General features: G+C 38.2%; 1 protein-coding gene across 3 annotated transcripts in view; it reads left to right on the forward strand.

The window, feature by feature from the left end:
• The window catches only part of arvcfb (ARVCF delta catenin family member b), a 346,624-nt gene that overhangs the window by 149,480 nt on the left and 169,182 nt on the right, over nt 1-27,962 (forward strand). The window contains exon 1 of one of the 3 annotated variants that reach the window (XM_057831630.1): nt 13,125-13,412. The exons of the other annotated variants lie outside the window; for them this stretch is intronic. Coding sequence (XP_057687613.1) covers nt 13,392-13,412 — 21 coding nt within the window. The 5' untranslated portion in view covers nt 13,125-13,391. Of the gene's footprint in view, nt 1-13,124; nt 13,413-27,962 lie in introns of those variants that run through there. 3 annotated transcript variants of the gene reach the window in all.

A 27,962-nucleotide genomic window follows, 5' to 3' on the forward strand; every position in this document is an offset into this window, starting at 1 on the left:
AATAAAAACGACAAATTTATGCTTAATAGTCACTGGACATTTTAAGATTTTACGGTAATTGTCCATTTTCAGACCAGTCTTCCCTGGCAATAATTAAAACCTACAACGGCGCATTGGAGATTATGTTCAGTGTTAAATTAGCACGCCCACATGGGAAGACTCTGGCTTTTCAAACCAGAGTTGAAAATGTGTTAAGGAGTCTGAGAGGTTCCCCTAAGGCTCACAAAATACTAGAGAATTTGTAAACTGAGTTTTTTTTTTCTAAAAGCCAACAATTTTCTACATTTCTTTTTAACACTATAACATGTTCAATATATTCCTGCACTCTACAACTACGATAAGATTTAAAAAAGCACTTATATACTAAATTGAAGAAAATTGCACATGAAAGCCAATTCATTCTATTGTTGGTTTTCAAATTTTCAAGCTTCTCAATCAATACATCATGCATGACAATATTGGTCGGTCACAGCATTGCTATAGAGTTTGCAATGAAAATACAAATGAGTATTACACCATTTCAATACAATTGTACTACAATTAAAAACCAATGCTAAGAGATTCTGAAAAGATACAGTGGGGCAAATAAGTATTTAGTCAACCACCAATTCTGCAAGTTCTCTTACTTAAAAAGATTAGAGAGGCCTGTAATTGTCAACATGGGTAAACCTCAACCATGAGAGACAGAATGTGGGAAAAAAAATCACATTGTTTGATTTTTAAAGAATTTATTTCAAAATTAGAGTGGAAAATAAGTATTTGGTCACCTACTAACAAGCAAGATTTCTGGCTGTCAAAGAGGTCTAACTTCTAACGAGGTCTAACGAGGCTCCTCTTGTTACCTGTATTAATGGCACCTGTTTTAACTCATCGGTATAAAAGACATCCGTCCACAAACTCAGTCAGTCACACTCCAAACTCCACTACGGCCAAGACCAAAGAGCTGTCGAAGGACACCAGAGACAAAATTGTAGACCTGCATCAGGCTGGGAAGACTGAATCTGCAATAGGTAAAACGCTTGGTATAAAGAAATCAACTGTGGGAGCAATTATTAGAAAATGGACAACATACAAGACCACTGATAACCTCCCTCGATCTGGGGCGCCATGCAAGATCTCACCCCGTGGCGTCAAAATGATAACAAGAACGGTGAGCAAAAATCCCAGAACCACACGGGGGGACCTAGTGAATGACCTACAGAGAGCTGGGACCACAGTAACAAAGGCTACTATCAGTAACACAATGCGCCGCCAGGGACTCAAATCCTGCACTGCCTGACGTGTCCCCCTGCTGAAGCCAGTACACGTCCAGGCCCGTCTGCGGTTCGCTAGAGAGCATTTGGATGATCCAGAAGAGGACTAGGAGAATGCGTTATGGTCAGATGAAACCAAAATAGAACTTTTTGGTAGAAACACAGGTTCTCTTGTTTGGAGGAGAAAGAATACTGAATTGCTTATGAAGAACACCATACCCACTGTGAAGCATGTGGGGGGGGGGGCATCATGCTTTGGGGCTCTTTTTCTGCAAAGGAACCAGGACGACTTATCTGTGGAAAGGAAAGAATGAATGGGGCCATGTATCGAGAGATTTTGAGTGAAAATCTCCTTCCATTAGCAAGGGCATTGAAGATGAGACGTGGCTGGGTCTTTCAGCATGACAGTGATCCTAAACACACAGCCAGGGCAACAAAGGAGTGGCTTCATAAGAAGCATTTCAAGGTCCTGGAGTGGCCTAGCCAGTCTCCGGATCTCAACCCCATAGAAAATCTGTGGAGGGAGTTGAAAGTCTGTGTTGCCCAACGACAGCCCCAAAACATCACTGCTCTAGAGGAGATCTGCATGGAGGAATGGGCCAAAATACCAGCAACAGTGTGTGAAAAGCTTGTGAAGAGTTACAGAAAACGTTTGGCCTCCGTTATTGCCAACAAAGGGTACATAACAAAGTATTGAGATGAACTTTTGGTATTGACCAAATACTTATTTTCCACCATGATTTTCAAATAAATTCTTTAAAAATCAAACAATGTGATTTTCTGTTTTTTTTCTCCACATTGTCTCTCATGGTTGAGGTTTACCCATGTTGACAATTACACGCCTCTCTAATATTTTCAAGTGGGAGAACTTGCACAATTAGTGGTTGACTAAATACTTATTTGCCCCACTGTAGTTTTGTTTGTGCAGGCTGGCACAGAGCTTCTTTTCAAAGTCCTCTACACAATACATATGTTACAGCATTTTTAGTTGGTCGCATAAATCTTTGTGAACATGGATTGCCTCTTCCATTTAAAACCAGGTACACTAAAAATTTAGAACACATACACAGCTTTACACTTTACTTGAGTAGCTACAGTTTATGAGTTCTGGCATTGCCTTTAGCTAAGACAGACTACAAAACCGGACATACTGAATATCACACAGCTTGCAATTCCTCCCCTTTTTATGTCACACACAAAAGTCTTAAGCCATTTGTTCATGCTGTAGCCAGAAGGCGTTTGTAAGTTGGCGCATTTCAGAGAGGATGAAGTAAAAGAATTTGGACTTAGCATGTGAAATGTCTGGTTTTGTAGAGAGAGACAGGAAAGGTGTAGAATGCGTGAAAATGCAAGAACTTATCTAATTTCCCTGTTTCGCTGAGCATTTTATTTAAGCTTGATCTTTGAATGTATAAAGCGGACATGTAGACATGAGGCATGTGCCAGCATGAGATTTTGACGGTATGATAACCTTAAGCAAAAATATCAGTTTCACGGCATCACGGTATTGCAATTACAGCCCTAAAATGTGTTACTTTGAGATATCTAGGTTAAAAAAATAAATAAAAAAGTTTTTCCTTTGAACAGGATTTTTATTTTTCAAAACATATTAGCAAATTGGAACATAAGTATAATGTTAAAACAAAACCTAAAAATAAAACATGAAATATTCTAAATACAAAATGAAAAGAAATGCAGTCCTTTAAGTGAGCCTAAACCCACAGCCACAGCAAAGTTCCAAACAACACTGAACTGCTTACAGTACTGTACTGTACTTCCGCTTTTTCCAGGAGTGTTACAACTTATATATTTTTGTTTCTTTTGGCAATGCCATTGTATTTCGGAAATATTTTGTTACTATTCTGCCTTTAAATTTTTTTATTTTTTTTTTCAAATTAAAACCCGATTCTTTTCACCTGATTCCGATCCTTTGAAAAATGGCCCGATTTCCGAACAAGTGATTGGATCAGGGACATTCCTAATTAAAAATTGCTCATTTTACCAGAGTGCTTCAGTTTTTTTTTTTTTTTTTTTGCTGCTCGCTGTATCAGCTCCTTTGCAATGGCGTGGGGTTCTTTAGCATGGAGCATGTTAAACAGTGCTTGCTGGCACTGATATAACACTGACAAAGTGGGACGATTGTTGGCAATATTCGTCACGTTTTCGCTGAAAAACAGTCAAGCGGCTTAAAAATGAGATTGGGGTCTAATGTCTTTAAGTGACGTCTTAATTGATTTGGCTTCCCGCAGTCTGCTACAAATATTTTTAGACACAGTAAACAGTAGGGGTGTGCCATCTTAGGCACCCCATGATTCGATTAGATTCGATTATGATTCAGGGTGCTACGATTTGATTCTTGAACGATGATCACGGAATTTAGCACTGAGCATGTTAAACAGAGCTTGCTGGCACCGATATAACACTGACATAGTGGGGCGATTGTTGGCAATATTCGTCACGTTTTCGCTAAAAAACAGTCAAGCGGCTTAGAAATGAGATTGGGGTCTAATGTCTTTAAGTGACGTCTTAATTGATTTGGCTTCCCGCCGTCTGCTACAAATATTTTTAGACACAGTAAACAGTCGGGGTGTGCCATCTTAGGCACCCAACGATTCGATTCGATTATGATCCAGGGTGCTACGATTTGATTCTTGAACGATGATCACGGCATTGACGATGATCAAGGTTATCACGATTATCGATGCATCGTACATTATCAATTAATAAAGTAGACAAACAAATTTTTGTTCATCATTTATTTAAAATATCCTAATGATTCAACAGGAACGATGGAAAAACATGCCCATACAACAAAAAGCTGCCCTTAAGCTGCTTATTTTATTTATTTTTACAAGAAAGTGCAAAAACATTCACCATTTTAAAGGGATACTTATGTCTCTCAACAATACAATACAAATTACACAGGTGGAATGAATTCCACATTTTCTGTAAACAAAGTGTCTTTAGAAATAAGCCTTCTTTTAACCAATAAACTTTGTTTTCACAGATGTCTATACTATTTCGCATGTTTGTAGTGTTACCGCTGTACTTAATCATGGTTTTACACGTTCTGAAATACATGTGAGCGAATTAGCTAATTAGCTTAGCGCTCGGCGCTAACTATTAACACCTCAAAAACAGCATCAATAAAGGCTAAACAATTCTAGAAGGTTCGTGTACTCACCTGTTATAGACTCACACGGGTCTTAGCAACACAGGACATTTTTCAATTGACATGACATGAAACTACAGCTGGAAATCTGAAAGACGAGGAGCAACGAACTATCTCTTCCCCTCTCGCTCTAAAAAATAACATGCGCACAGAAGCGCGCCGGGTCTCATACACAAATTTATTTTCCAGTCTTTTGAAAAAGAGTAAATCTCTCTCTAAGTTACAGGCCGCATCCATTATAACATGCGTGCGTCCGTTAAAGGTGTTCGGGCGGCAGACGTGTGTTGAATTTCGTTCCGCTACAAGTGGCTGTCATAAAGTTATGAGGGAAAATCATCGTTTTTAACCCTTATGAATCTAATTGAATCGTCACGAACTCTAGTAAACAGAGTGGTCTTTCCTCATCTCCCACTGTATTAAAAGTCAAAGCCAAACAGCCCGAAAATAGCGCATTTTTGGGGGCCTGGGGAGAACCGGAGGTGACGGCGGTCGTCGTGACACTCCCAAGCCAAACGTAGGGCTTCTCTCGCGGACACGTGAGCCCAGCCCGAAATCGGCGCATAGCTCTTCATATAGCTTTGCTGTGTGCTCTTGTTTGGTTAAAAATTCTGAACTCAGAACTCTGAAAATGAGAACGCCACTGCCACCCACTGTGTGGATGTGCAAGTACATTTTATTCTAGTACGGCAAAAAAAAAGGGTTCCCCGAGGTCACATGCGCAACCCCTGGCATCGCTCTGCTCCCCACTATTTGAGAAGTACTGTTTTACCATAGCATAGCAACATTGTTGTTGTAACAAGGACTGCTCCAACCAGATTTGTTGCACCTTGGGTGTCAGAGCCACCTCATTGGGTGTACTGCCAATTGATCTGATACTTCAGCAATATGAAACCAGGTAAAATTTGTTATTATAAAAAGAATAATGAATTGCTTTTAAAAAATGTTTTAAAAAAAAATGTAATTGTTCATTTTCATTGTTTTTCTATTGGGCAATATCTTTGTATAAGAATATATGCATTATGGCAACAGTTCAAGGTTTGAATTCACACAGCGTTAAGAAGCTGAAATAATTATTTTCTACTTTTATATCCCCCCAAACAGTTCTTAATAGCTTTCGAACTGCAGTTACGGATCTTAATGAAAGATTAAATAAGTTGAATCTAATCATTCAATGGTATCTAGTTGAAACAAATGCATAAATGCTCCTGTTTGGAGGTATTGCGGAATAAACTAGATCTGAATGCAGTGGTGCATGCTGGGCTAACTCTTTCATTAAGAACAACTGAATTCACAATAAGGAGATGAAACAGCACTGCCAAGCAAGTGGAATGCTAAACCTAAGGCATTTCCTCTCTGCTTGGGATTTCTCCTCTCTCTGTTTATTTTAAGTCCAGCCATCCCTTTCAGCCTCTCTTGACTGTCCAAACGTCTCTCAAAGTTCTCGGTTAAGCTTTCATTGACGTTATTAGATTAACATTCCGCCGCAGTGCTGGACACAGTACTTGATATGAGTGTGAATTCTTTCACGTACGTCCCACCCTTCCCTTTACATCCAGAGCAGTGAAGGGAACAGGACAAAGAGGTAGAGAAAAGAAGCTGCCTGTGTCCATGTGTATTTAGGGTGCAAAAATGTGCAGAGTACGAGCTTGCCTTTGCCTCAATGGGAGCAACTTTTGTTTTGTGTTTGAAACCCCCACCCCTTTTTCTCTTCCCCTCTCTCTGTCTGTGCCAAAAAGGGGGAGGGGTCCTTGGAGTGGGAGACAGATGCAGCTGGGGTGCATAGAAGTCTCTTGTCCGACCCATAGACTGTTAAAAAAAAAAAAAAAAAAAAAACCTGGACAAACCCTTGGTGGCGTCACCTGTGCCCTCAGCCCCCTACATTTGCTTCGCACTTCCACTGTTCAGGGAGACGTCATAAGAGGTGCCATGTTTTCTATCCACGTTCGGGAAGCTCACATGTAGAGTATTTGAGTGCTACCTGAGACATCTAAAAACTCTTGTTATTTATTTTATTTTGATTTGGACCCTAGAAAGAATAGAAGAAGAATCCATCCATTATGATGAAGACTAATCGGGAAATATGTCCCAATACAGACCAAATTCAGAGATTGGAACAGGCTTGAAACAGCCTAATTTTGTTGGTGAAATTGAAGTTTCATATCGGAGTCAATTTAAATTGCTCTGTTTTGAACCACACCTCCAGTGGAAATCATTGGTTCTGCAGGGTTTTAACACACTTCTTGGGACTCATTTTGTTGCCTCTTGGTCCCACCCACCAGAGAAAGACCCAAGAATAGCTAGAAAGTATGTGACTGACAGAGAGACACGGATGTTAGACCTCACATACGCCTTTTCCCCTCCTCTTCACCGGCCCCTGTGGTTTTTGTTCATAAGCCTGCGTGTTGTCAGATGTGCACACAGTGGTGCTCCAGCCACTACTGATTTGGACTCATGAGAGCAAAATTCCAATATATCTCCATTCTATACACATACAGTATATAGTCGCTGTAGAGATTTATGTAGCCTGCTAAAAAGTCAATTTGAATAAATACATCTTCGCATATACTGGCTCTATAGTAATATAAATTTCGAAATAAAAGTAATATAGAGTGTTGATATAGTTGAAAAGTTGCATTGCGATTTTGTTAGTCTTTCAAAAGAAGATAACTGAACATGTAGGGATATGAATAATAACACTGAAATACATATAAATGGAAGAAAAAAAAATCCTAATGGGGCTATATAAGCCAATCTTGGAATACACCGAAGCATTATTTCAGTGAATATAGCAAAACCCGATGAAACATGGTCTAGTTTCCATGATCCTGAATTATAAAATTAAAAAATTTAAAATGTTTTTGGGTTATTTAATTGCTCCTTTTCTTTCTCAATATGTTATGTTTGTACAAATGTGTATTGTTATTCATTCTTCATCTTCTTTCATACTGAGGTTCGTGGGAGTACTGGAGCGTATCTCAGCTAACTATGAACATGAGGCAGGGTATACAGTAATCCCTTATTTTTCGCGGTTAATGGGGACCAGAACCCTCCGCGATACGTGAAAAATCGCGAAGAAGCGCACCCCCCCAATTGTTTTTGTGTGTGTTTAATGTATTTATTCAGATTTAGCATTGGAAAGATATACACATTACATGTTTTTAAAAAAAATGTATGTGTGTATATATATATATATATATATATATATATATAATAAAATGTTTTTTAAGAACTTCAAATGTAATACAGTGGTACCTCTACATACGATCACTTCGACACACGATCTTTTCGACATCCGACGTAAAATTTGAGCCGCCATTTGTTTCTACATCCGACGAGTTGCTCGAAATACGACGACATGACAGCACTGCAAACGAACCCACGGTGGATTTTCTTATGTGAGAAATCAACACAGTTTTCAAAAAAAGTTGATACAGTTGGAGAAACAAGGAAAAAAGTGATGCTTACCTTTGAAATGAAGATGCAAGTTATAGAAAAATATGAGCTTGGGGTGCGCGTCCCTGAACCGGCTCAACAATACAGCTCCATGGTCCTCTTATGACCACCGTTCGCCACTATTTATAAGTTAAGGTGACAATTATTATTGTGGTAACATTGCCAAGGAAATCGCCAGCTTTGTCACGTTTTTATCATTTATTTAAGAACTTATCCAACACAAAACGCTCATTGTCTTAAGCAGTTGACTGCTCTCAGGAAAACGAAAGTATTATCTCTACCGCACCGACCTATCTCACTGGAGACGTCACCTTCGCGGTGCGTTCAGGGACAGTAAAAAGTGTCCGCCATATTAGAATCCGATTCGTTACATTATTTTCAGGAATAATTATTAATTCTTCTTCTTCTATTATTCTGAATTATTTATTTATAACTTATTTGTTTTTCTATGTTTAATTGCCATTTGTAACAGTGCCGGCAGTATTTATTAAGCATTTAGTGTATGTTTTTAGGCTTTGGAACGAATTAATGGAATTATAATGTATTCCTATGGGAAAATCCTGCTCGACATACGACCATTTCGACTTACAAACAAGGTCCTGGAACGAATTAAATTCGTATGTTGAGGTACCACTGTAATTATGATGTTTTAAACATGTTGCTGTCCCACGGAATTATTTTTAAACATAAATAAAGCAGAAAAATGCTTGCTTTATTGAATGCTTTATTGAGTGAGTCCACTTAAATCCGCTCAAGCTGCTCACTTACACACAATGAGTTGCCACGGCAACTGTTTAACAAGTTAAACGATGATTGACCCATGCGTCACATTGAAGTACACTTCTCTCTCTCGCTCTCTCTCTCGCTCTAATCAAACCATAGTTTCATAATGTATTGACATGACACATTCCCCATTCACTGTGTCACGCCTTCCCGAAGGGGGCCGTCCAAAATTCCGCTTCATTTATTAGCAGCCGGTCACATGCAGCGATCCAACACTGGATTTAGGTTGAAAAAGTATGAAAGCTGTACTGCATAGAAACAGGAAGGATTGTCTCAGGAGTGATTTGTTCGAGGATTCAAGATAACTATTATATTTTTCGCACTATGTATGCATTTTAAATGTTGTGAAAAAAAATCACTGGGACAATTAGCTGCTACAGCATTGGCATTATACTTGGCAATATTTACGTGAAATAAATGCTACTTGCACGTTTTTTTTTTTTTTAGGTGTTTTTTTTTTTTGTTTTTTTTTTGTTGCTTTGCTTTTAACCAAGAATCGAGATGGCTTTACGTCCATATCTATAAAGAATTCAGGGATTTAAGCATTTATTTACAAGAATTTTCAACAGAAAAGGCTCTGCTCTTCGTTCACATATAGCGTCCACTAATTTCCTTACTGACCAGCCTCATAGGTCGCAATATTTATGTGAAATAAATGCTACCTGCACATTTTTTTTTTGCTTTTAACCAAGATTCGAGACTGTATTACATCTATGTCTATAAAGAATTCAGGGATTTAAGCATTTATTCACAAGAATTTTCAACAAAAAAAGCTCTTTATCTATGTTTTCACTCGGTCAGCTTTGACGGAGACAGGCCCCCTATGAATCAACCCGCGCCCCGTGTCCCATGAATACATTATGAAGTCTATGATCAAACATTACGAATGTCCATCATCGTTAACTTTAATAAGCAACTCCAGTGCACTCACTGCCTGACCACCAAAGAGCAGGGAGACGAAGGTAGGGATGGAGAGTGAGACTACGCGATGGGCTCGGGACACCTCTTCTGAATTTTTTTTTTTTTTTTTTAACAACGAGAAAAACAACTAGAGCAAAGATAGAAGAGGGAAGAGATTCGGAGCCTCACCTGCATATTGAAAAATATATCTATGTATATTAGGTGTGTGACGGTCCACACAAGTCACAGTTCACTGCAACAGGAAAAAGGCTTTTTTTCTCTCAGCATTTGAAAGTTAGTTTGTATACCATTACACTCTTATAATAGGTGAAATTTTTTTAAAAAATGTAAAATGGGTGACCCAGTTTTTTTTTTCTTTTTTTAGAATGAAAAAGACTTCAATTCAATCAGTTAATATAAACATATTTGATGTGAAAGATGTTATACAATGGATCATGTAATGGCGTGTAGAATATGAAAAGTAACGTCAGTTTCTTTGCCGAGTAACTAAGCACTCTGATGTTGAGGTAAGTTACTAACTCAAGTACTTTTTGGGAGAAGTAATTTGTAACTAACTAATTACTTTTTTAAAGTAAGATTAACAACGCTGCATATAAATATAAATATATATAATGTATACATATTATATACAGTCATATACTGGACTGTCTCAGGAAATTAGAATACACAATATTCTAATTTTTAATTCTAATTTCCTGACTGTCTCAGGAAATTAGAATATTGTGTATTCTAATTTCCTGAGACAGTCCTGTATATATACACAGGACTGTCTCAAAAAATTAGAATATTGTGTATTCTAATTTCCTGAGACAGTCCAGTATATATTCAAAATTGTCCTATATGCATGTGTGATACATCATTGGAAAGCTTAAAATCTCAATTTTCTTGGGGATGAAAAATTTTGAAAAGGAGGGCATTTAAAAAAAAAAAAAAAGTTTGTTAAACAGCAAAACTCAATCTGGAGGTGAGAGCACGCGAGAGCAGAATCTCAGACGACATGACTTTAACGAGATATTATCGCGTACTTACCTTGTTTCGATCCAAAAACTCCATGTCGCATGTGTCACTAAGTATCAAGACATAGCTCTGAATGGCCACAGCTGGATTTTTGGGGGGATTTTATGGGTGAAAGATGGTAATATAACAAGGGTCGCGATGCAGAAATCGCAGACATCAAGGAGTCGTCGAGATTTTCTATTTCATATATTTACTAGGGCTGTCAAACGATTAAAATTTTTAATCGAGTTAATTACAGCTTAAAAATTAATTAATCGTAATTAATCGCAATTAATCGCAATTCAAACCATCTATAAAATATGCCATATTTTTCTGTAAATTATATATATATTCTGTAAAATAAATTGTTGGAATGGAAAGATAAGACACAAGATGGATATATACATTCAACATACGGTACATAAGGACTGTAGTGGGCATTTCACTCTACTGTCATTTAAATCTGTCTATGCTGTCCTCACTCCGAAGCGTCTACTTTTTCCAAAGCTAGACAGCTAGTGAACGACGCCTTAATAATCAGACTTCTTCCTTTTTCATCTTATTTATTAATAAAATGGCCTCAAACCATTGTCCTCTTTAGACCGTCGTAAAACTACAAAAAAAAGTACACAGGCATTGCATTAGCAACAACGTTAGCTTGGCACGCTATACAGGTTCACTAAACATAAACAAAAAGCGTCTCATACAAAAAATATAACATTTCGCATACTAACATAATATGTACATTCTTTAAAACAACCATACTTACGGACAAATCTGTCCAAGGATCATACAAGCACAACATTACAACGTAGGCGTTAGCCCGAGACGTCGTGCAGCCATATTGAACTGGCAAGAAAACAATAAACCATGTCACAAAGCGACCACAAGAGTTCGCTGTTAGACAGCACAAAAAGCCTTGCTGTAAAACTTACCAAAAGGCAGAATACTGTCTGAGCGGGACATGTGCGTTAATTGCGTCAAATATTTGAACGTGATTAATTTAAAAAATTAATTCCCGCGCGTTAACGCGATAATTTTGACAGCCCAAATATTTACCCTTTTAAACGTTTTTAATTTTTTTTTTTGTTTGGATCGATTATTTATCATCTAACTATCAGAGAAAATGTAACAGTAATAAAAAAAAAATACAATTTATCGATAGTTATGAGGTAGATGTCCGTGACTTTTTTACAGACACCATTATTTTCATTGTGACGTCATTTGTTCAAAAGTTTAAAACATCCGAGTGAATAATTTTTAAAGTAGTTTTTAATTTTTTTTTTATTTTTTAACAAATATTAGACATCAATTAATTATTCTAAGCTAAAAATGACAGACATTTTTAATAATAAATATAATTAATTACCTTTGTTTTATGGCATGGTTGAAACAAAAGTGGTTGTGCGACATCTGTAAACGGGGGTTTTCAGTGTAAAACGGACATATTAAAAATAATTCGGGGCTTAATACGCCATGAATCTACCATGGCAGCATATAGACACATTGTTCTATCAAACACAACAGTTGTTTTGGCTTAAAATACAGCAGTTTCTTTTAAACAGGAGTGCAAGAGCAGAAACTGCTTTTTCAGTCATGTCTGTGTTTTCCGCAATAATATGTATATGTATATATATATGTATATATATATATATATATATATATATATATATATATATATGTGTGTATATATATATGTATATATGTATATGTGTATATATGCATATGTGTATATATGCATATGTATATATATACATATATGTATATATATATATATATATATGAGGGCTGTCAAAATTATCGCGTTAACGGGCGTTAATTTTTAAATTAATGACGTTAAAATGTTTGATGCATTTAACGCACATGCCCCGCTCAAGCAGATTAAAATGACAGCAAAGTGTCATTTACACTTGTTACTTGTGTTTTTTGGGTGTTTTGCCGCCCTCTGCTGGCGCGTGGGATGTGGGTGCAACTGATTTTATGGGTTTCAGCACCATAATTATTATTGACATCAACAATGGCGAGCTACTAGTTTATTTTTTGATTGAAAATTTTACAAACTTTATCAAAAAGAAAACATTAAGAGTGGTTTTAATATAAAATTTTTATAACTTGTATCAACATTTATCTTTTAAGAACTACAAGTCTTTCTATCCATGATCGCTTTAACAGAATGTTAATAATGTTAATGCCATCTTGTTGATTTATTGTTATAATAAACAAATACAGTACTTATGTACAGTATGTTGAATGTATATATTCCTCTTGTGTCTATCTTTCCATTCCAACAATAATTTACAGAAAAATATGGCATATATTTCATAGATGGTATGAATTGCGATTAATTACGATTGATTAATTTTTAAGCTGTGATCAACTTGATTAAAAATTTTAATCGTTTGACAGCCCTAATATATATATATAACACTGAGCAACTGTTGAGTCGGACCGCTAAAAAAAAACTGTGTGATTTGTGTCTTTTTAAATAATGTGCATATCGCATAGACACATAGAATCACGTGAGCAGCAGTACGAGTTTTACTTTGAAAGACACCCATGACATTTCCGGTGTAGTTATTGCTAACGTAATTGAACTTGACGTTATCAGTAGAGGATGGCTGGCCGCTTCTGAGCTGCAACCTCTGAGCTCTCAGAGGGAAAACTCCACGTAAATACACGAGGATAACCCAAGGGCACGAGCGGAGGAAAGGAGGGAAAGGCAGAACTTTTCCGACTATTGGAAATAGCCACCAGACATTTCTACCCCACTGAGGTTTTTCCATTTTGGGGAGCGAAGGGAGGAAATTTGGATCATGCCTGCTGAAGTGAAACAGGTTCGTATTGATGCCTCGTCTCAGTCTCATCGTTGATTTTCGCTCTTATTATATTTGCTCTCCAGAGCTTACCATTCATCTGTCTGGTTTAAAGCACATCCTTCTCTGTCCTGTTTAACTGCTGGTTTACGAGATGTCATTTGGGGCGATGGCGCGTGTCTATGCTCTGATTGACGTGTCCCGCCCCCCTAAGATACCTCACAACATCAGGTGAAACAATGCGATTTAGTAATTATTTACTCTTAACTATTTAGGCTTTAATAATGTAGCGCTGTTGCGTGGGCGCTTCTACGTTTGCAGAAATTTGACTTGTGGAAACATTCATGAGCGCCCAGCCAACAATGCAAAAAAAAAAAAAAAAAAAAAATTCGCTGTTGTGTGTCCATGGGACAGCACAAAGTTTCGTCCCCGATTACTGCCTGTAAGGCTCTTGACTGAATCCACGTCAGATTTATTGCATGGGTTGTTCTGACAATTGTGTGAAAGGCATGACATTAAAGCCTTTTGTCTTTTTCTCGCATAGATACCACTGGAATGTTCTTTTGTTCGTGCTCGCAAGTATTTGTGTGTACCAGGGCATGATGTGCATACATTATTGAGCATTTTCCCGTCAAGCTTGGCAGCTCACTCAGTGAGAAAGACAGAAAGTGAAGGATTTAATAAGGCCAACATCTCAGCTAGTAGTTACTGTAGTAAACGCATTTGATGCCATTGACGGCAATAGTTGTCCAATCCATTTAAACTTAAAGGGCTGGCAGTGATTGAATGAATGTTCGCTATAAGTTTAAATGGATTGAACATCTACTAGTAAAAGAGCCCCATAATTGGACATCTATCATCGTCAATGGCACTGAAAAAGTTTTTTAAAACTTGCTGTGATAACAGGTGAAGAGTTTCTCCCAAATGTAAATAAATGTCACCCAACGGCTATTCACAAGCAACGGATGCTATTGATCCTCCCTCAGACACGTTTTATTTTCCCCAACCCTGTTTGTGATAACCCTGAAGGTTCTAAGTGTGAAGTTCGTGCTGATGGATTCAATCCAGGCTTGTGAATCAAGGGTCACCACTTGTTTGGCTCCTATCTTGGACGTACGCGTGCCGGAATGAGTGTCAAGGACCCAAGAATATACCCTTGCCATGTTTTTTCCTAAAATGGCTCGCAGAGGTGAAGGATGGACTTTGCATTAGTGACCTCCACAGAGCCTAGATGGTTGGCATACTTTCGGCGAAGCCGGCATCATGGCTTGACCTTTTCAATTTAACTGGAGATTCTGAGCACCTGCTTTGACAGAACTCAGTGTTTTGTTCACACTCAACCCCTCATTTGGTTGTATTTTTAGTCTTGATTGTGCAGCAAAACATCATGGAAAACAATGAAGTCAAACTCATCGCAGCTGTCACTTTCATCTTATTACACACAGCATACTTGTGGTTATCAAAACTACTTGGACATACCACAAGAATATTTTTTATGACTTTTGTTAACATTACAGGGGAGAAAAAAATTCTTACTAAAATGTTTGTAATTGTAAATGATCTGTGCTCGATTAGGTGCCATTCTACATTTTTAGTTTTTGACCTGGGAAGAGACAGATTGTTCATATACAATGGCACCCCTACATACAAAGTTAACTCGTTCCAGGACATTGTTTGTTAGTGAAATGGTCGAATGTCGAGCAGGATTTTCCCATAAGAATACATTATAATTCCACCAATGGCGTACTGCACGCATGCTATTTTTAGACCGTGACGTCGCATCGTAAAGCGGAAGTAAAGCAGGAGTGGGACATTATGGACCCGCCCTTGCATAGAAACCATGTTAATTGTGCTACTTTTCTCCGGTAATCTTCCAAAAACGAACATGCCGATCACACATGGCTTTTTTGTAACTTGTAGAAATGACTCTAGACATTACGACATATGAAGGATGTTTTCTTAATACGTTTCCCGAAACCGTAACCTCGGAGGAAAACATGTGAAGACTGAATCAACTTGCGCGGACTTTTAACACCAGCTTGGCAGTAAACATTTATGCAGTAAACATTTTGTTGGGTTGGCATTGTCTTTCAGAGGACACAGAGGTAAGCCATTTGATTTTTTAAACTTATTTTTTAGCGTGTTGTGTGCCGTGCTAGCCTGGTACACCAGACTCAACGCTGTTCCAGCTATTGAGTCTGGCCACCCTTCCCACGGAAACAATTTCCAGGGCGGAGCAAGCCACAGCATACAGACAGCGGAGTGGACCAATCAGCGACGGGCAGACGTGACGTTAGTAAAATGGCGACTTCAGAATGACGGACTTGCGCGCGGAAGTAAACATATGAAGAGAGCGGAGTTTATTCGACGTGGCTAGCGCGAGACAGATTGTTGTCAGTGACTCGTGTCGATGTGTTTTTGGTCATTTAAAACTGATTTTACCGTGGATTGGAACATATTCTCGGCTCTGCCGTTCACCGTCTGTGTTGCTGAAGGGACGACTTTCGACGCGCAAGAGTGACGTTGCTCGTGAAGAACACGTCACGCAAATAAACGAATCTGATTTGTCGATTGATTTTGTATCTGCTCGAAAAGGCCGTCAATGGGATGGGTCCCAGACTATTTCTCTCTGTTTGAAAAATACAGGGAGAATAGTCTGGCAGAGCCAGGCTAGTGCCGTGCTGCATCTGTCTGACAATGAATGACCTGAAAAGAATTAAAATGGTATCTCACTGCCACTGTTACATTTTCTGTTGTAAAAAAAACAACTTTAGTAAGGGGGAAGTGTAAATAAATTTTAAATAAATAATAATAATTTAATAAATGAAGATTTGTTATCAATTAAAAAAATTAAAAGTGTTCGTTGGTTGTCACTGAGTAGCATTTGCGATCGCTACACAAAATATAAATTATCCCCAAGAATGGTCAGAGACGTAGGAAAACCAGAGGATAAAATATATAGGAAAGACAGGGCTGGTGGTAAAGGATAGCTTGTTGAAACAGGAGAATGTCATTGTCAGTCGCATAAGAAAAAGGTGTCGATAAAAAAGCTAAGGCTATGCTAAGGTCGGCTCATTTTTTTCTTGTTTTTCAGCCCTCGACACTCAAGCCATCTCTTTAACTGAACATTTTTATGTACTTACACATCTTTGCATGTGAATTTGGCACCAGGAACATCATTTTCAGAGAGAATTGGTAGGTTTAGCTTTGTAAACATCTTTGTACATGATTTCCATTCCTTTCCTATTGGGGACAAACGGTGGCGTGTCCTCCCTTAGCAACAGTAGCTAACGTCGTGAATATTAATGAGCGGAAGTGACGTGTTGCTTTCGGTATGCCATTCGTTCCACAGCCTGAAAACCTACCCAAAATCCTTAATAAATGCTGCTGGTACTATTGCAAATAGCAATTACACAGAGCAAAACAAATAAATTATGAATAACAATCAGAATAATGATGTAATAATTAGAGATGCCGATCGATTGGGTCCGATCATGTCATTTTCAAAGTATCGGAATCGGCAAAAAAATATCGGACATGCCTTTTTTTACTATATATATATATATTCTTTTTAATTCAATCGTTTTCTAATTGTATATAACGTTACAGACATAATATGTTACACTCACCCAGAGTCTTTAGTTTAGGCTTAAGGTAGGGTTATCAAAATTATCCCGTTAACGGTGGTAATTAATTAAAAAAAAAAAAGTATCACGTTAAAATATTTAACGCAATTAACGCATGCGCTGCATGACCCACTCCCGCATTGGTGTCGCGTTCAATCTGTAATGACGCCGTTTTACCTATATATGGAGCTAAAAGGCAGCGTAAAACGAGTAGAGTGAATTTTGGCAGCCTGTGGAGCCTTTTTTTAATTGGCTAAAGCCTTACAATCCCTCTCCCTACAATAAGAAATATCGTGCGAAGCAGTGTGGGGAACACAGGTAGTAATTGATCTTTTTCTTAACACCCTATGTTACTTCCCAACGCAGAGAAGATATATCAATTGGTACCACTACGCACAGTCATGGTTGCACTTCCCATCATGCATTTGGGCAGAAACAGTTAAATGGCTACAGTATCATTTACTGAAAGCTCAACAAATACACTAGATGCCAATATTTAGTCACAATATACCAAGTCACATTTATCCTTTAAGAATTACAAGTCTTTCTATCCATGGATCCCTCTCACAGAAAGAATGTTAATAATGTAAATGCCATCTTGAGGATTTATTGTAATAATAAACAAATACAGTACTTATGTACTGTATGTTGAATGTATATATTCGTCCGAGTTTTATTCATTTTTTTCTTAATGCATTGCCAAAATGTATATGATCGGGAAAAATTATCGGGAATGATTTGAATCTAATCTGGAGCAAAAAAAAAGAAATCTGATTGGGAAATATCGTTACATATACAAAATATACATTTTAGGGCCTACTGTTGAGCCAGTTCACGAACGCGCACACTACGCTCGTATTTTTCTATCATTTCCATCTTCATTTCAATGGTAAGAGTCTTTTTCCTTTTTTCACCACTTGCACAAGTCTTCTTGGAACCCGTGTTAATTTATCTCACAATAAAATCCACCGTGCGTCCGTCTTGCAGGAAAACAAAGAAACTGCAGCGCTGTCATAAATCGTCATATTTCGAGCATGTCGTCGGATTTAGAAACATGGCGAGTCAAATTCTACGTTGGATCTCGAAAACGTGTGTCGAAGTGATCGTATGTCGAGGTACCACAATGAAATTGTAAATGATCTTTGCTCTTATAGGTGCCATTCTATGTTTTTAGTTTTAGACCTGAGAAGAGGCAGATTGTACATATGTATATTGGGACTGACCGATATTGGGAAAAACTGACATTGCGACTTTTTGGGGGTTTGCGATATATTGCGACATTAAAACCAGATGATGATGATGATGATTTAGATATTTTGGGTCACTCACCATGACCACATTGTATCCATATAATACTGTTTATTCCAGGCTAAGGGGGTTAATTTGTGAATGATGAAGATTGCTGTATATAAAAGCCAGAGGTAGGTAGTAAAACGTTACATTTACTCAGTTACATTTACTTGAGAAACTTTTTGTGAAAAATATACTTTTTATTTTTTGTTGAGTAGATTCGTGAAAAGGGAAACGCTACTCTTACTCCGCTACATTGTGCTACACTAGAGTTGTTACATTTTTCCTCTTTACTCTACATCATGACTTTATTTTTGTCAGAGATTTCAACAGGAGCTCCAACAATTTCACCAATGAGATGTCGCAACAGTAATCACATTACTCTATTATACCATTCAGACTCAAGCTTGCCGTTCTTCTATCATGCCAGCCTGTTCAATAACATCGTCTTTAAAGTGCCGTAAAAAATTAAGGATTTGCTGTATGTGGTGAGAAAAAAACAACCACATTTAAAAAAACAATAATAATAATAATTAAAAATCAAACATTGTAAGTAGTTACTCACAATGTTACTCATTACTTGAGTATTCTTTTCACCAAATACTTTTTTACTTGAGTACATTTTTTGGATGATGACTACTTTTAGTTGAGTATTATTATTTTGAATTAAAGCTACTCTTACTTGAGTACAATTTTTGGCTCCTCTACCCAGCCCTGATAAAAGGGATCCAGTCTCTGCACACTTGCTGCTTTTATGGAGCAAAACCAATAAAACAATTGCACACCCTGCGATAGGAATATTGCGCATGGCACATTGCGATGGCGATGTTCAAACGATATATTGTGCAGGCTAACGTATATTAGATTTTTGCCCTGTAGAGTGTTACTATATATAATATTTTTTTACCCAATTAATATCTCTGTAAAGCCTCCCAATTATCTGGGAAAACTACAGCAGACCATGTCTGAGTTTTGATTTTAATCAATTTGATAGCTGTACACCGGAGGTCTGTAGTGCCATAGGCCTCTAAATTCAGAAGACCTGCCTGTAGTGTCATCTCATCATGAAATATAGAAAAATAGGTATGTCACGGAGGAGAAATGAAAACATTATCAATAATCCAGTAGTCGCCATCCTTCCAAGGTCTATGAAAAACCAGGCGGCACGCTTCCTCTTCAGCAAGTTGGACCCATCTGAATAACAAAATAATTTATGGTGATCATCAGTCTGCCAGTTTCCTGACAGCTTTCAGGATTTTCTGCTGGAGCATCTGAGCGTTTGTTGCCTGCTGTTTGCGGTCTTCGGGAAAAATCTAAAAGTTGTAAAAGTATTTCAGTGGCAATGTTTGATGTGATGGCCCACCCTTGCCTCCTCATCTTATTCGGTCCTATCCTCAGGCTCAACCTTTGTGGATCAATATTTGTAGACATGTAGAGCATGAGAAATGGCTTTGTTTGGGGGTCATAAAAAAATAATGACCCTTACTGGTAAAGTATGAACACAAACTAGCTGAAGAAAATGCTTTAATGGAGGGTGCAATTGATAAAGGGGGAGCAAATGCTGATCTTTTGTTTTGAAGGTGTGTGGGTCTTGCTGGACACATAATCAGGTGGTGTTAGGTCATCCCAGATGGCAGCATGTCGATACCGGCTGTGTTTGCTTCATAAGACCTTTGTTTGCTCCTGGTGTATGACACATCATGTTACATTATGCACTACGCGCTCCTAAATATGTAGTTAAAGATGTTTTGTCTACTTGTTAATGTGACCAAATGGAAGGAGTGTTGTTGTTGTTTTTTTTTAGATTACTGTGCATATTGAAATCAAGTAGTAATTCTGTTTAAATGGTTTCATCACCTCCCAGCAATTATTCAATCATGATACTGACATCACATTTTTTCCAGATTCTGTGAAGTTATTTTTTTTAATCTGGAAAAACTGTTTTGTTTCGTATTTTTCTTTTTAAAGGGGATGTTGAGGGGAACAAAAACACATAATTTCAGATCTATTTTTTGTTATTGGACAGCATAAATATCTACAGTCATCCTGTGGTCCTACTAAAGTTAAAGGTTCTAGTTCAATGTGCTTGCATTCATGGCACCTTAAAATCAACTTTTATATCATGATTATACAGTCTATTTATATCAAATAGTATAACAATTACAAGTTCTAGGTATTGTATTTTGTACACGTATTAGGATTTTCCATTCACATCTGATTTTAGTCTGCCATTGCTGCAATTTATTTTCAAAAGGCAGTACTCCTTTCATAATAAGTATTACAACGCAATTCAACCCCATACATCTGCGCTCCAAGTGGTTTGTAATGGACACTAAGAAATATGCACAAATGTTAACGGGCACTATGCTATAAATAGTGCAATGTATGTTCAAGCTGTGTATAACTAGAACAACCGCTCAGCTTTTTGGATTTTTTTGGCCTGTGTTAGTTGTGGATCTCGAGCAGGTGTTCTTTTAACCCTCAAACCACCCCTCCCCCTTTTTCGCACCCCCCTAACTCAGTCCTGAGTCACTGCTGGCTCCTGTCTGGACTAATACAGCCTCACAATTGTTCCTTCACCGTGTGACCACTGTCGAATATAATGATTCTATCTCTTCTTTTATCATTTCGTTGATGGAATTAAAAAAAAATTAGATGCAGTATTGGGAAGCTGAAGGGATACTGACACGCAGCCATGTTGGGGTATGACAACAGAAGCAGTGTATTAATGAGGTGGCAGTCTTATTATTATGCCAGAGCTGCAGTTTCTCTTTGCATATTCAGTGCCTTTTATTCAACATTTTGTGCAGCTGCATTCAGTCTACACCACATTGTGCCTGATAACACCATTACTTGGCCCTACTAGTTTGTAACAAGGGCTTTTCAACGAGCCAAGTCTATCACATTTAGTTATACAATCTTAATCACAACAATGTCTCAAAGGGCTTCACAGGCCCACAGTTGGCATAAAAATGTCAACATCCCCTGATCTTATCTCCCCAAAAGGCAACAGAATACTCAAATTTTCATTGGGCGAAAACTAAAAAACCTTGACCAGGATAGAGTGAATGCCAAGTGGGCAACATTTATCACATTGAATAGTGCTATAGATTGGTATCGAAACCAAATGTGAGTCCATCCGATGACACATTCAACACAAATAAGCTTTTTCTCTCTGGCCATAATCTGTTGTATTTGTCAGAGATAATGTTGACAACACACATAAGTTAAGAAAAAATAAATAAAAAAAAAACTTGAATTTGATACCAGTTCAGGGTTAGTCTGCAGGCGCTGGACAATAAGATTCATATTTTTCCCTGTCTGTGTTCAACACTTCGCTATCTTTACTGCTGGAAGCCAACAACAAGATTCATGATTTGATCAGATGGATAAGAAAACAACTTGCCTCACAGAAATAAGAAGGTGCCCAATAATACTGTTTTGCGGTTACATCAGACAGGATGTGACATTTATTTAACTTTGCATCAGTGTTGTTTTTGGCAGCCATTTTAGTTTTCGTGTTAGTCTTTTGGACGAAAATACTTATTAGTCTTCTCTGTCTAGTTTTAGTCGACAATTCTCAAAATGTTATCGTCTATAAAGTTCTAAAGTTTTAGTCCATGAATAAATAAAAATAAATAAATAAATAAAAGGTTTCCAACAATTTTGAATGAACATGGTCTACAAGGACTTCACCATTTTCATGATGATGATAATACACACTTAGCAGGAAAACAGTGCGTTATTTGCAAATAATTAAACTCACCTGGACGTCACAAACTTTATTTAATTTTTTTTCCCAAGAGTTTAAGAAGACACCGAGTAACTGCGTTAAATGCTAATGCTAACGCTATGTTAATGCTACAAGTTAGTTTAGTGCAGTGCTTCTCAATTATTTTCTGTTACGCCCCCCCAAGGAAGACGTAAATGTTTCGCGCCCCCCCAAACTCTGCCGCCACTGTAAATAGTATCATTTGTCTATTACTATTATAAGTACGCCTCTGCCTCACATTTTATCCTTTTTTTCTATTAGAGAAAATAACAGATCAACTTATAAAGTATAACTTTATTATCATTGTTTTGTTTGTAACAGAAAAGACTTAACACGCATCAATTTGCCTGAATTAAAAAAAAAAAGTCACATCCAAACTGTAAAAATACACTCAAGGTACATTTTTCACCATTTGATACTGAAAAATAAAATCAGTAAATACTAACAAATTCAAATTGATTAGAAACATTAACTCATGAGGACAATATGCCAAAAAATTTGACCGAAAAAACAAAACTGAATAGAAGAAGAAGGGGAAAAAAGTGTCTTTGGACAGAAGGACAGTTTTTATTTTCGCTGCTCCCAGTATCACCTCCAGTTTGCAATGATGTGGGGTATATTGCACTGAGGATGCTAACAGTGCTCACTGGTTTACTGATATAACACTGACAAAGCGGGACGATTGTTGGCAATATTCGGCACGTTTTCGCTGAAAAACAACCAAGCAGCTTATCAATGAGATTGGGGTCTAATGTCTTTAAGTGGCGTCTTAATTGATTTGGCTTGCGGCTGTCCGCTATAATCATTTTTAGACACAGTAAACAGTGGTCTTTCCTCGTCTACCACTGTATTAAATGTCAAAGCCAAAAGCCAAACGGCCCGAAAAAAGCGCATTCTCGGCGGCCGAGGGAGAACCGTAGGTGAGGGCGGTCGTCGTGACGATCCCAAGCCGAAAATGGCACTTTTCATGACACGAAAATGACACGTGAGAACCGGAGAAGACAGTTGGTCGCTGCGGGAGACTGCTTTCGAAAACGGCGCACAACTCTCCAGCTCTTCATTCATGAGTCTCTTCCGTGCGCTCTTGCTTACTTCAAAAATACTGCGCGCACTTTGAAAATGTGAGCGCCACTGCCACCCACTGAGTGGATGTGCAAGTACACTTTATTCTAGTACGGCAAAAAAAAAAAAAAAAACATGTTCCCTGAGGTCACACGCACCACCCCTGGCATCGCTCTGCGCCCCGGGGGTGCGCCCCACTATTTGAGAAGTACTGGTTTAGAGTGTGATGATCACTCAGCACAGACCTTTAAAGTCTAAAGCAACAAGGCATTGCCAAAACAAAACTTACCAAGCAGCACTTGACACGTTTCACAAAAGGAGCCTGGAATGGGCACACACTTAAGCCTGTGTGTGTGTGTGTGTGTGTGGGGGGGGTTACAGCACGTCACATGAGTGACACAACCAAATGCTGCTAAATGCCTTCTAACTATACATACAATAAGAAAATATCACACATTGTGAATTTTCAAGGGAAACTGGCAAATTTTCATCTTGTTCTCGTGTCGTCTGGCATCCATCTCATTGTATGTTTCATGTTTTTGTCTCCCAAGACAGGTTTTAAACGGGTCATCGTGACATCATCGTCATGACAAAAATTGTTTGGTGATAAAATATTTTCGTTATCGTCGTCGTTGACGAAAACAACACTGCTTTGTATTAATCTGTGCTTGGAGTTACCCTACAGCATGACTTATTGTGACAATTCTGATTTTTTATTTATCATTAAAATCCAATCCACAAATAGTGGTATTATTACATAATAATATCAGTTTGGTCATTGCACAGCCTCATGCTCCAAGTTAGAAGCAAAAACACTATACTTGGAGCTACGATCTATTTACGTCATGTCATTACATTAAAAAATATTCAGACATGTATTGTAATCAATTTATCAATGAGGATTTGGCCTGGGTCACTGTAATTCTCTTGGGACCTCGCTTTCCCATTTTACATAAATATCCAGTGCAATTCTTTGCTGCAACTTTGTAGATATAACACACAAACCCTGACCCACATTTAAACCAATGAACTATAACATATATTGCAAGCCAGGCCCTCTTGTCCAACATCAGTGACCTCTGGCTTCACAAATATTCTTCTGGAGGGAAAAAAATGAAATCCCACATACATGCACATTCCAAAATCTATTGAATGTCTTCCCAGAAAGCCAATATAGCCACAAAGGAGGAAACCAACTAATATTTTGTCCTATCTCTTGCATAATAGAAAGCCCTTCATAACAATTGTACATATAACAATATTTCACTGGTTTTGCAATTTGGAATGTGGCTAAAAGCGTACATTTTCAGTGTAGCACATGCAGTAATTGAAAGCAGTGTCTGCAAATCTAAATTCAGGTTTTTATTTGTATTTTTTTGCACATGGAAAGAAAGACTTAATTAGTAATTAAAGTAATTAAAACTCAATTTGCTAAATGATAATTTCCTGTATCTTCTTCAGTTTGGTTTTGCTTTTAGAGCCTGCTTTCTGGGATATTTCTGGGTTATCTATAGTCTGTATATGCTCCACCCCTATTTAGTCTGCATCTTGGGACCTCTTGAAGAGGCCCTTCAGGGGAAGGTCAGAGTTTTTATGAAGCGTCCCTCAAGCAGAAAAAAGTATATGCCTCTGTTCCCCCCCTTTCTCTTCCATTCAATGTATGAAGTAGTACATGTAGGGTAATGTCGGGGCCAAGGGAAGCCATGGCTCAAGCCCCACTTGCATGTTTCGTCTAGAACTTTCTTTTGAAGGATTAGCCTACTTCCTGCTGCTGGAAACTGTCGGGATGTCAATGAGAGCATCGATCTGCCATCATGGAACCATCTGTCTCCGACTGCCTTTTGGGATTAATGATTCCCTCTGACAGCTCTTTAGTAGGCCTCTTTTAGAGGTGGCTGGCCATTAAGATTGCCCCGACATGTGGCAGTGCGAGGACTTGGCATGAGACATCATTGCTGTTTTATTCTTTGCATGCCAGTCATTCCAATCATACACTGTTTGAATGTGCAGACAGAGAGATATACTATTTAATTGGATTATGATTTTGTACCGTTCCGAACCTAACTTAAGTTTAATGTAGATAGAACAAGACTGTGTATCAAAGTTTAATAAGTCTGTTTGTAGTTGAATAACTCTGATGAGGTCCGGCACCTCATTAAAATGCTGTTCTGAACTTTACAACACACAACAGTTGCTCTTATTGCTGATGGCTTGAGTCCAGGGAGAAAAAGAAAACGGAGCACAACAGAGGTAAAATGAAAGTCTAAACCACTGTAAGTTGACTGACTTTGGCTCAACTACAACCCTTGCTACTCACAGCTTCTGCTGTAGCAGCTGCAGCTGCACACAAACATTATGCTAACCAGAGGCGAGAGTTCAGCCAAAACCAGGACGAGAACGCCCCAAAATGGAAAGACAAATGTGCTCCATGCATTCTTTGTACTGCCTGCTCTCCATGCAGACAACCATTTGTAGAGTTTAATGGAGGCATTTAGACGATCAGTGGTGGCTGTCATATGTCATTACATGGGATGGCACAGTCTTGTTTCTCATCTTCTCTTGGATATGCACTCTTCCCATTCCCAGAGGAGCCACTTGCGAACAATGGAATGATGCGCCTCTTATCACATTCCATGGACTCTTTTGAGCTATCCAGTGAATCTCTACAGCATATGCGACTGTGACTACTTAATGACTTCAGGGGGTTGATATACAGTGTAAATAAATGAAATACCATCCTGTCCTACTACACCCTTAATGTTGAATAGTTTGGAATCTTTACTAGGCAGTGAAATATGTCAACCCGAGACACAAAAATGAAGGGGCAAAGGCTAGCCATTCGTAGAAGGTCCTGTACTGTACTTAAAATTCTGAGGGATTAGAGGTGTGAAATTCCAATGTTTACGTTTAAGATCTTTTTAGCCTGCTGTTTCAGCTAACCAAACATTTAGTTTGGTAATGGTAGGACTGATTTCTATAATAGTTGAGAGTGTACGAGAAAAGTTATGAACAAAATATTAGATTACAAATCAATCTTCTTGTTCCAGAAGCTCCAAACACAGACCAGTTTTCCCACTTTTAGGTATTGTGCATTATGTACAGATATAAACCTTAAGATAAATACCTTAACTTAGGGAGTTATAGTGTAAATGCTATACGTGGTCTAGAGTTTCAGTACATACATACAGTGGTATGAAAAGTATGTATGAAACTTTAGGGGGTTCAGGGCACCATAGTATGCAAACAATGACAGAAGGGAGAAAATAATTAAGTGAACCATAACATTTATTATTTTGTGGGCCTCCCCCTTTGGCAGCAATAACTTCAACCAGATCCTGTATCTGCAGATTAGTCTGGAACATCGATCAGGACTAATCTTGGCCAATTCTTCTCTACAAAACTGCTATAGTTCAGTCAGATTCCTGGGATGAATCGCTGTCTTTTGGTAATGCCACAGCATCTCAATGGGGTTCAAGTCTGGACTTTGACTTGGCCATTCCAGAACGTGTATTTTGTTCCTCTGAAACCATTCTGAAGTCGATTTACTAGTGTGTTTTGGATCATTGTCTTGTTGCAGTATCCGTCCTCTTTTTAGCTTTAACTGTCTGACAGAGAGCCTCAGGTTAAACGTTTGAATTCATTCTTCCATTAATGATTGCAAGTTGTCCAGGCCCCGAGGCAGCAAACAGCCCCAAATCATGATGATACCTCCACCATGCTTCGCGGTGGGGACGAGGTCTTGATGTTGGTGAGCTGTTCCATTTTTCCTCCACACATGACATTGTGTGTCACTCCCAAACAATTCAATTTTGGTTTTATCAGTCCACCAAATATTTTTCCAAAACGTCTGTGGAATGTCCAAGTGTCTTTTTGCGAACATTAAACGAGCAACAATGTTTTTTGAGACTGCAGTGGCCTCCTCCGTAGAGTCCTCCCATGAACACCATTCTTGGCCATAGTTTTACAAATAGTTGATGTTTGCACAGATATATTGGACTGTGCCAGTGATTTGTGTAAGTCTTCAGCAGACACTCTAGGGTTCTTTTTTTACCTCTCTGAGTATTTTGCGCTGAATGCTTAGCGTCATCTTTTGTGGATGGCCACTCCTTGGGAGAGAAGCAACAGTGCCAAACTCTCTCCATTTGTAGACAACTTCTCTGACTGTCGATTGATGAACATCCAGACTTTTAGAGATGATTTTGTATCCTTTTCCAGCTTTATACCAATCAACAAACGATGATCAGACAGCTTTTTTGACTGGGCCATGATGCACATCAGACAATGCTTCTCATCAAGACAATTATTACCAGGTGTGTGTTTTATAGCGGGCAGGGCAGCTTTAAACCACTCATCAGTGATTGGGCGCACACCTGACTTAAAATTGTTTGGTAAAAAATGGTTTCAATTGCCCTTTAAGTTTCCTTAAGCAGAGAGTTCGCTTACTTATTTTTCCCCCTTCTGTCAATAGCCACGTTTACATGCTGACTTTTATTCATACCGATTCAAATCATTCCGAATGGAAATTTCAGATCAGCTGTTTACATGTCACTTCATCTATTCCGATCCATCGTTTACATGTGTCTGCCTTTATTCCGAAAGGACGTTTGACAACTGCCGTCTGACATGCGCAGATTAATCAAAACAAAGCGTCACGTTGCAAAACATGGAGATCGATCGTCAGAGTGCTGCTGTTTTAACTTTAGACCACTTGTTGTGCTTGTGGGGTCGTATCCGCTTCTGCTGTTTTGCTCTTTTGCCTTGTAGTAGCCGAATGTCAGCGTTTTCCACCGATTTCTAATCTGGTCAACGCTCCGGTCTATT

This window comes from Corythoichthys intestinalis, chromosome 3, assembly GCF_030265065.1.
Source record: "Corythoichthys intestinalis isolate RoL2023-P3 chromosome 3, ASM3026506v1, whole genome shotgun sequence".
NCBI lineage: Eukaryota > Metazoa > Chordata > Actinopteri > Syngnathiformes > Syngnathidae > Corythoichthys > Corythoichthys intestinalis.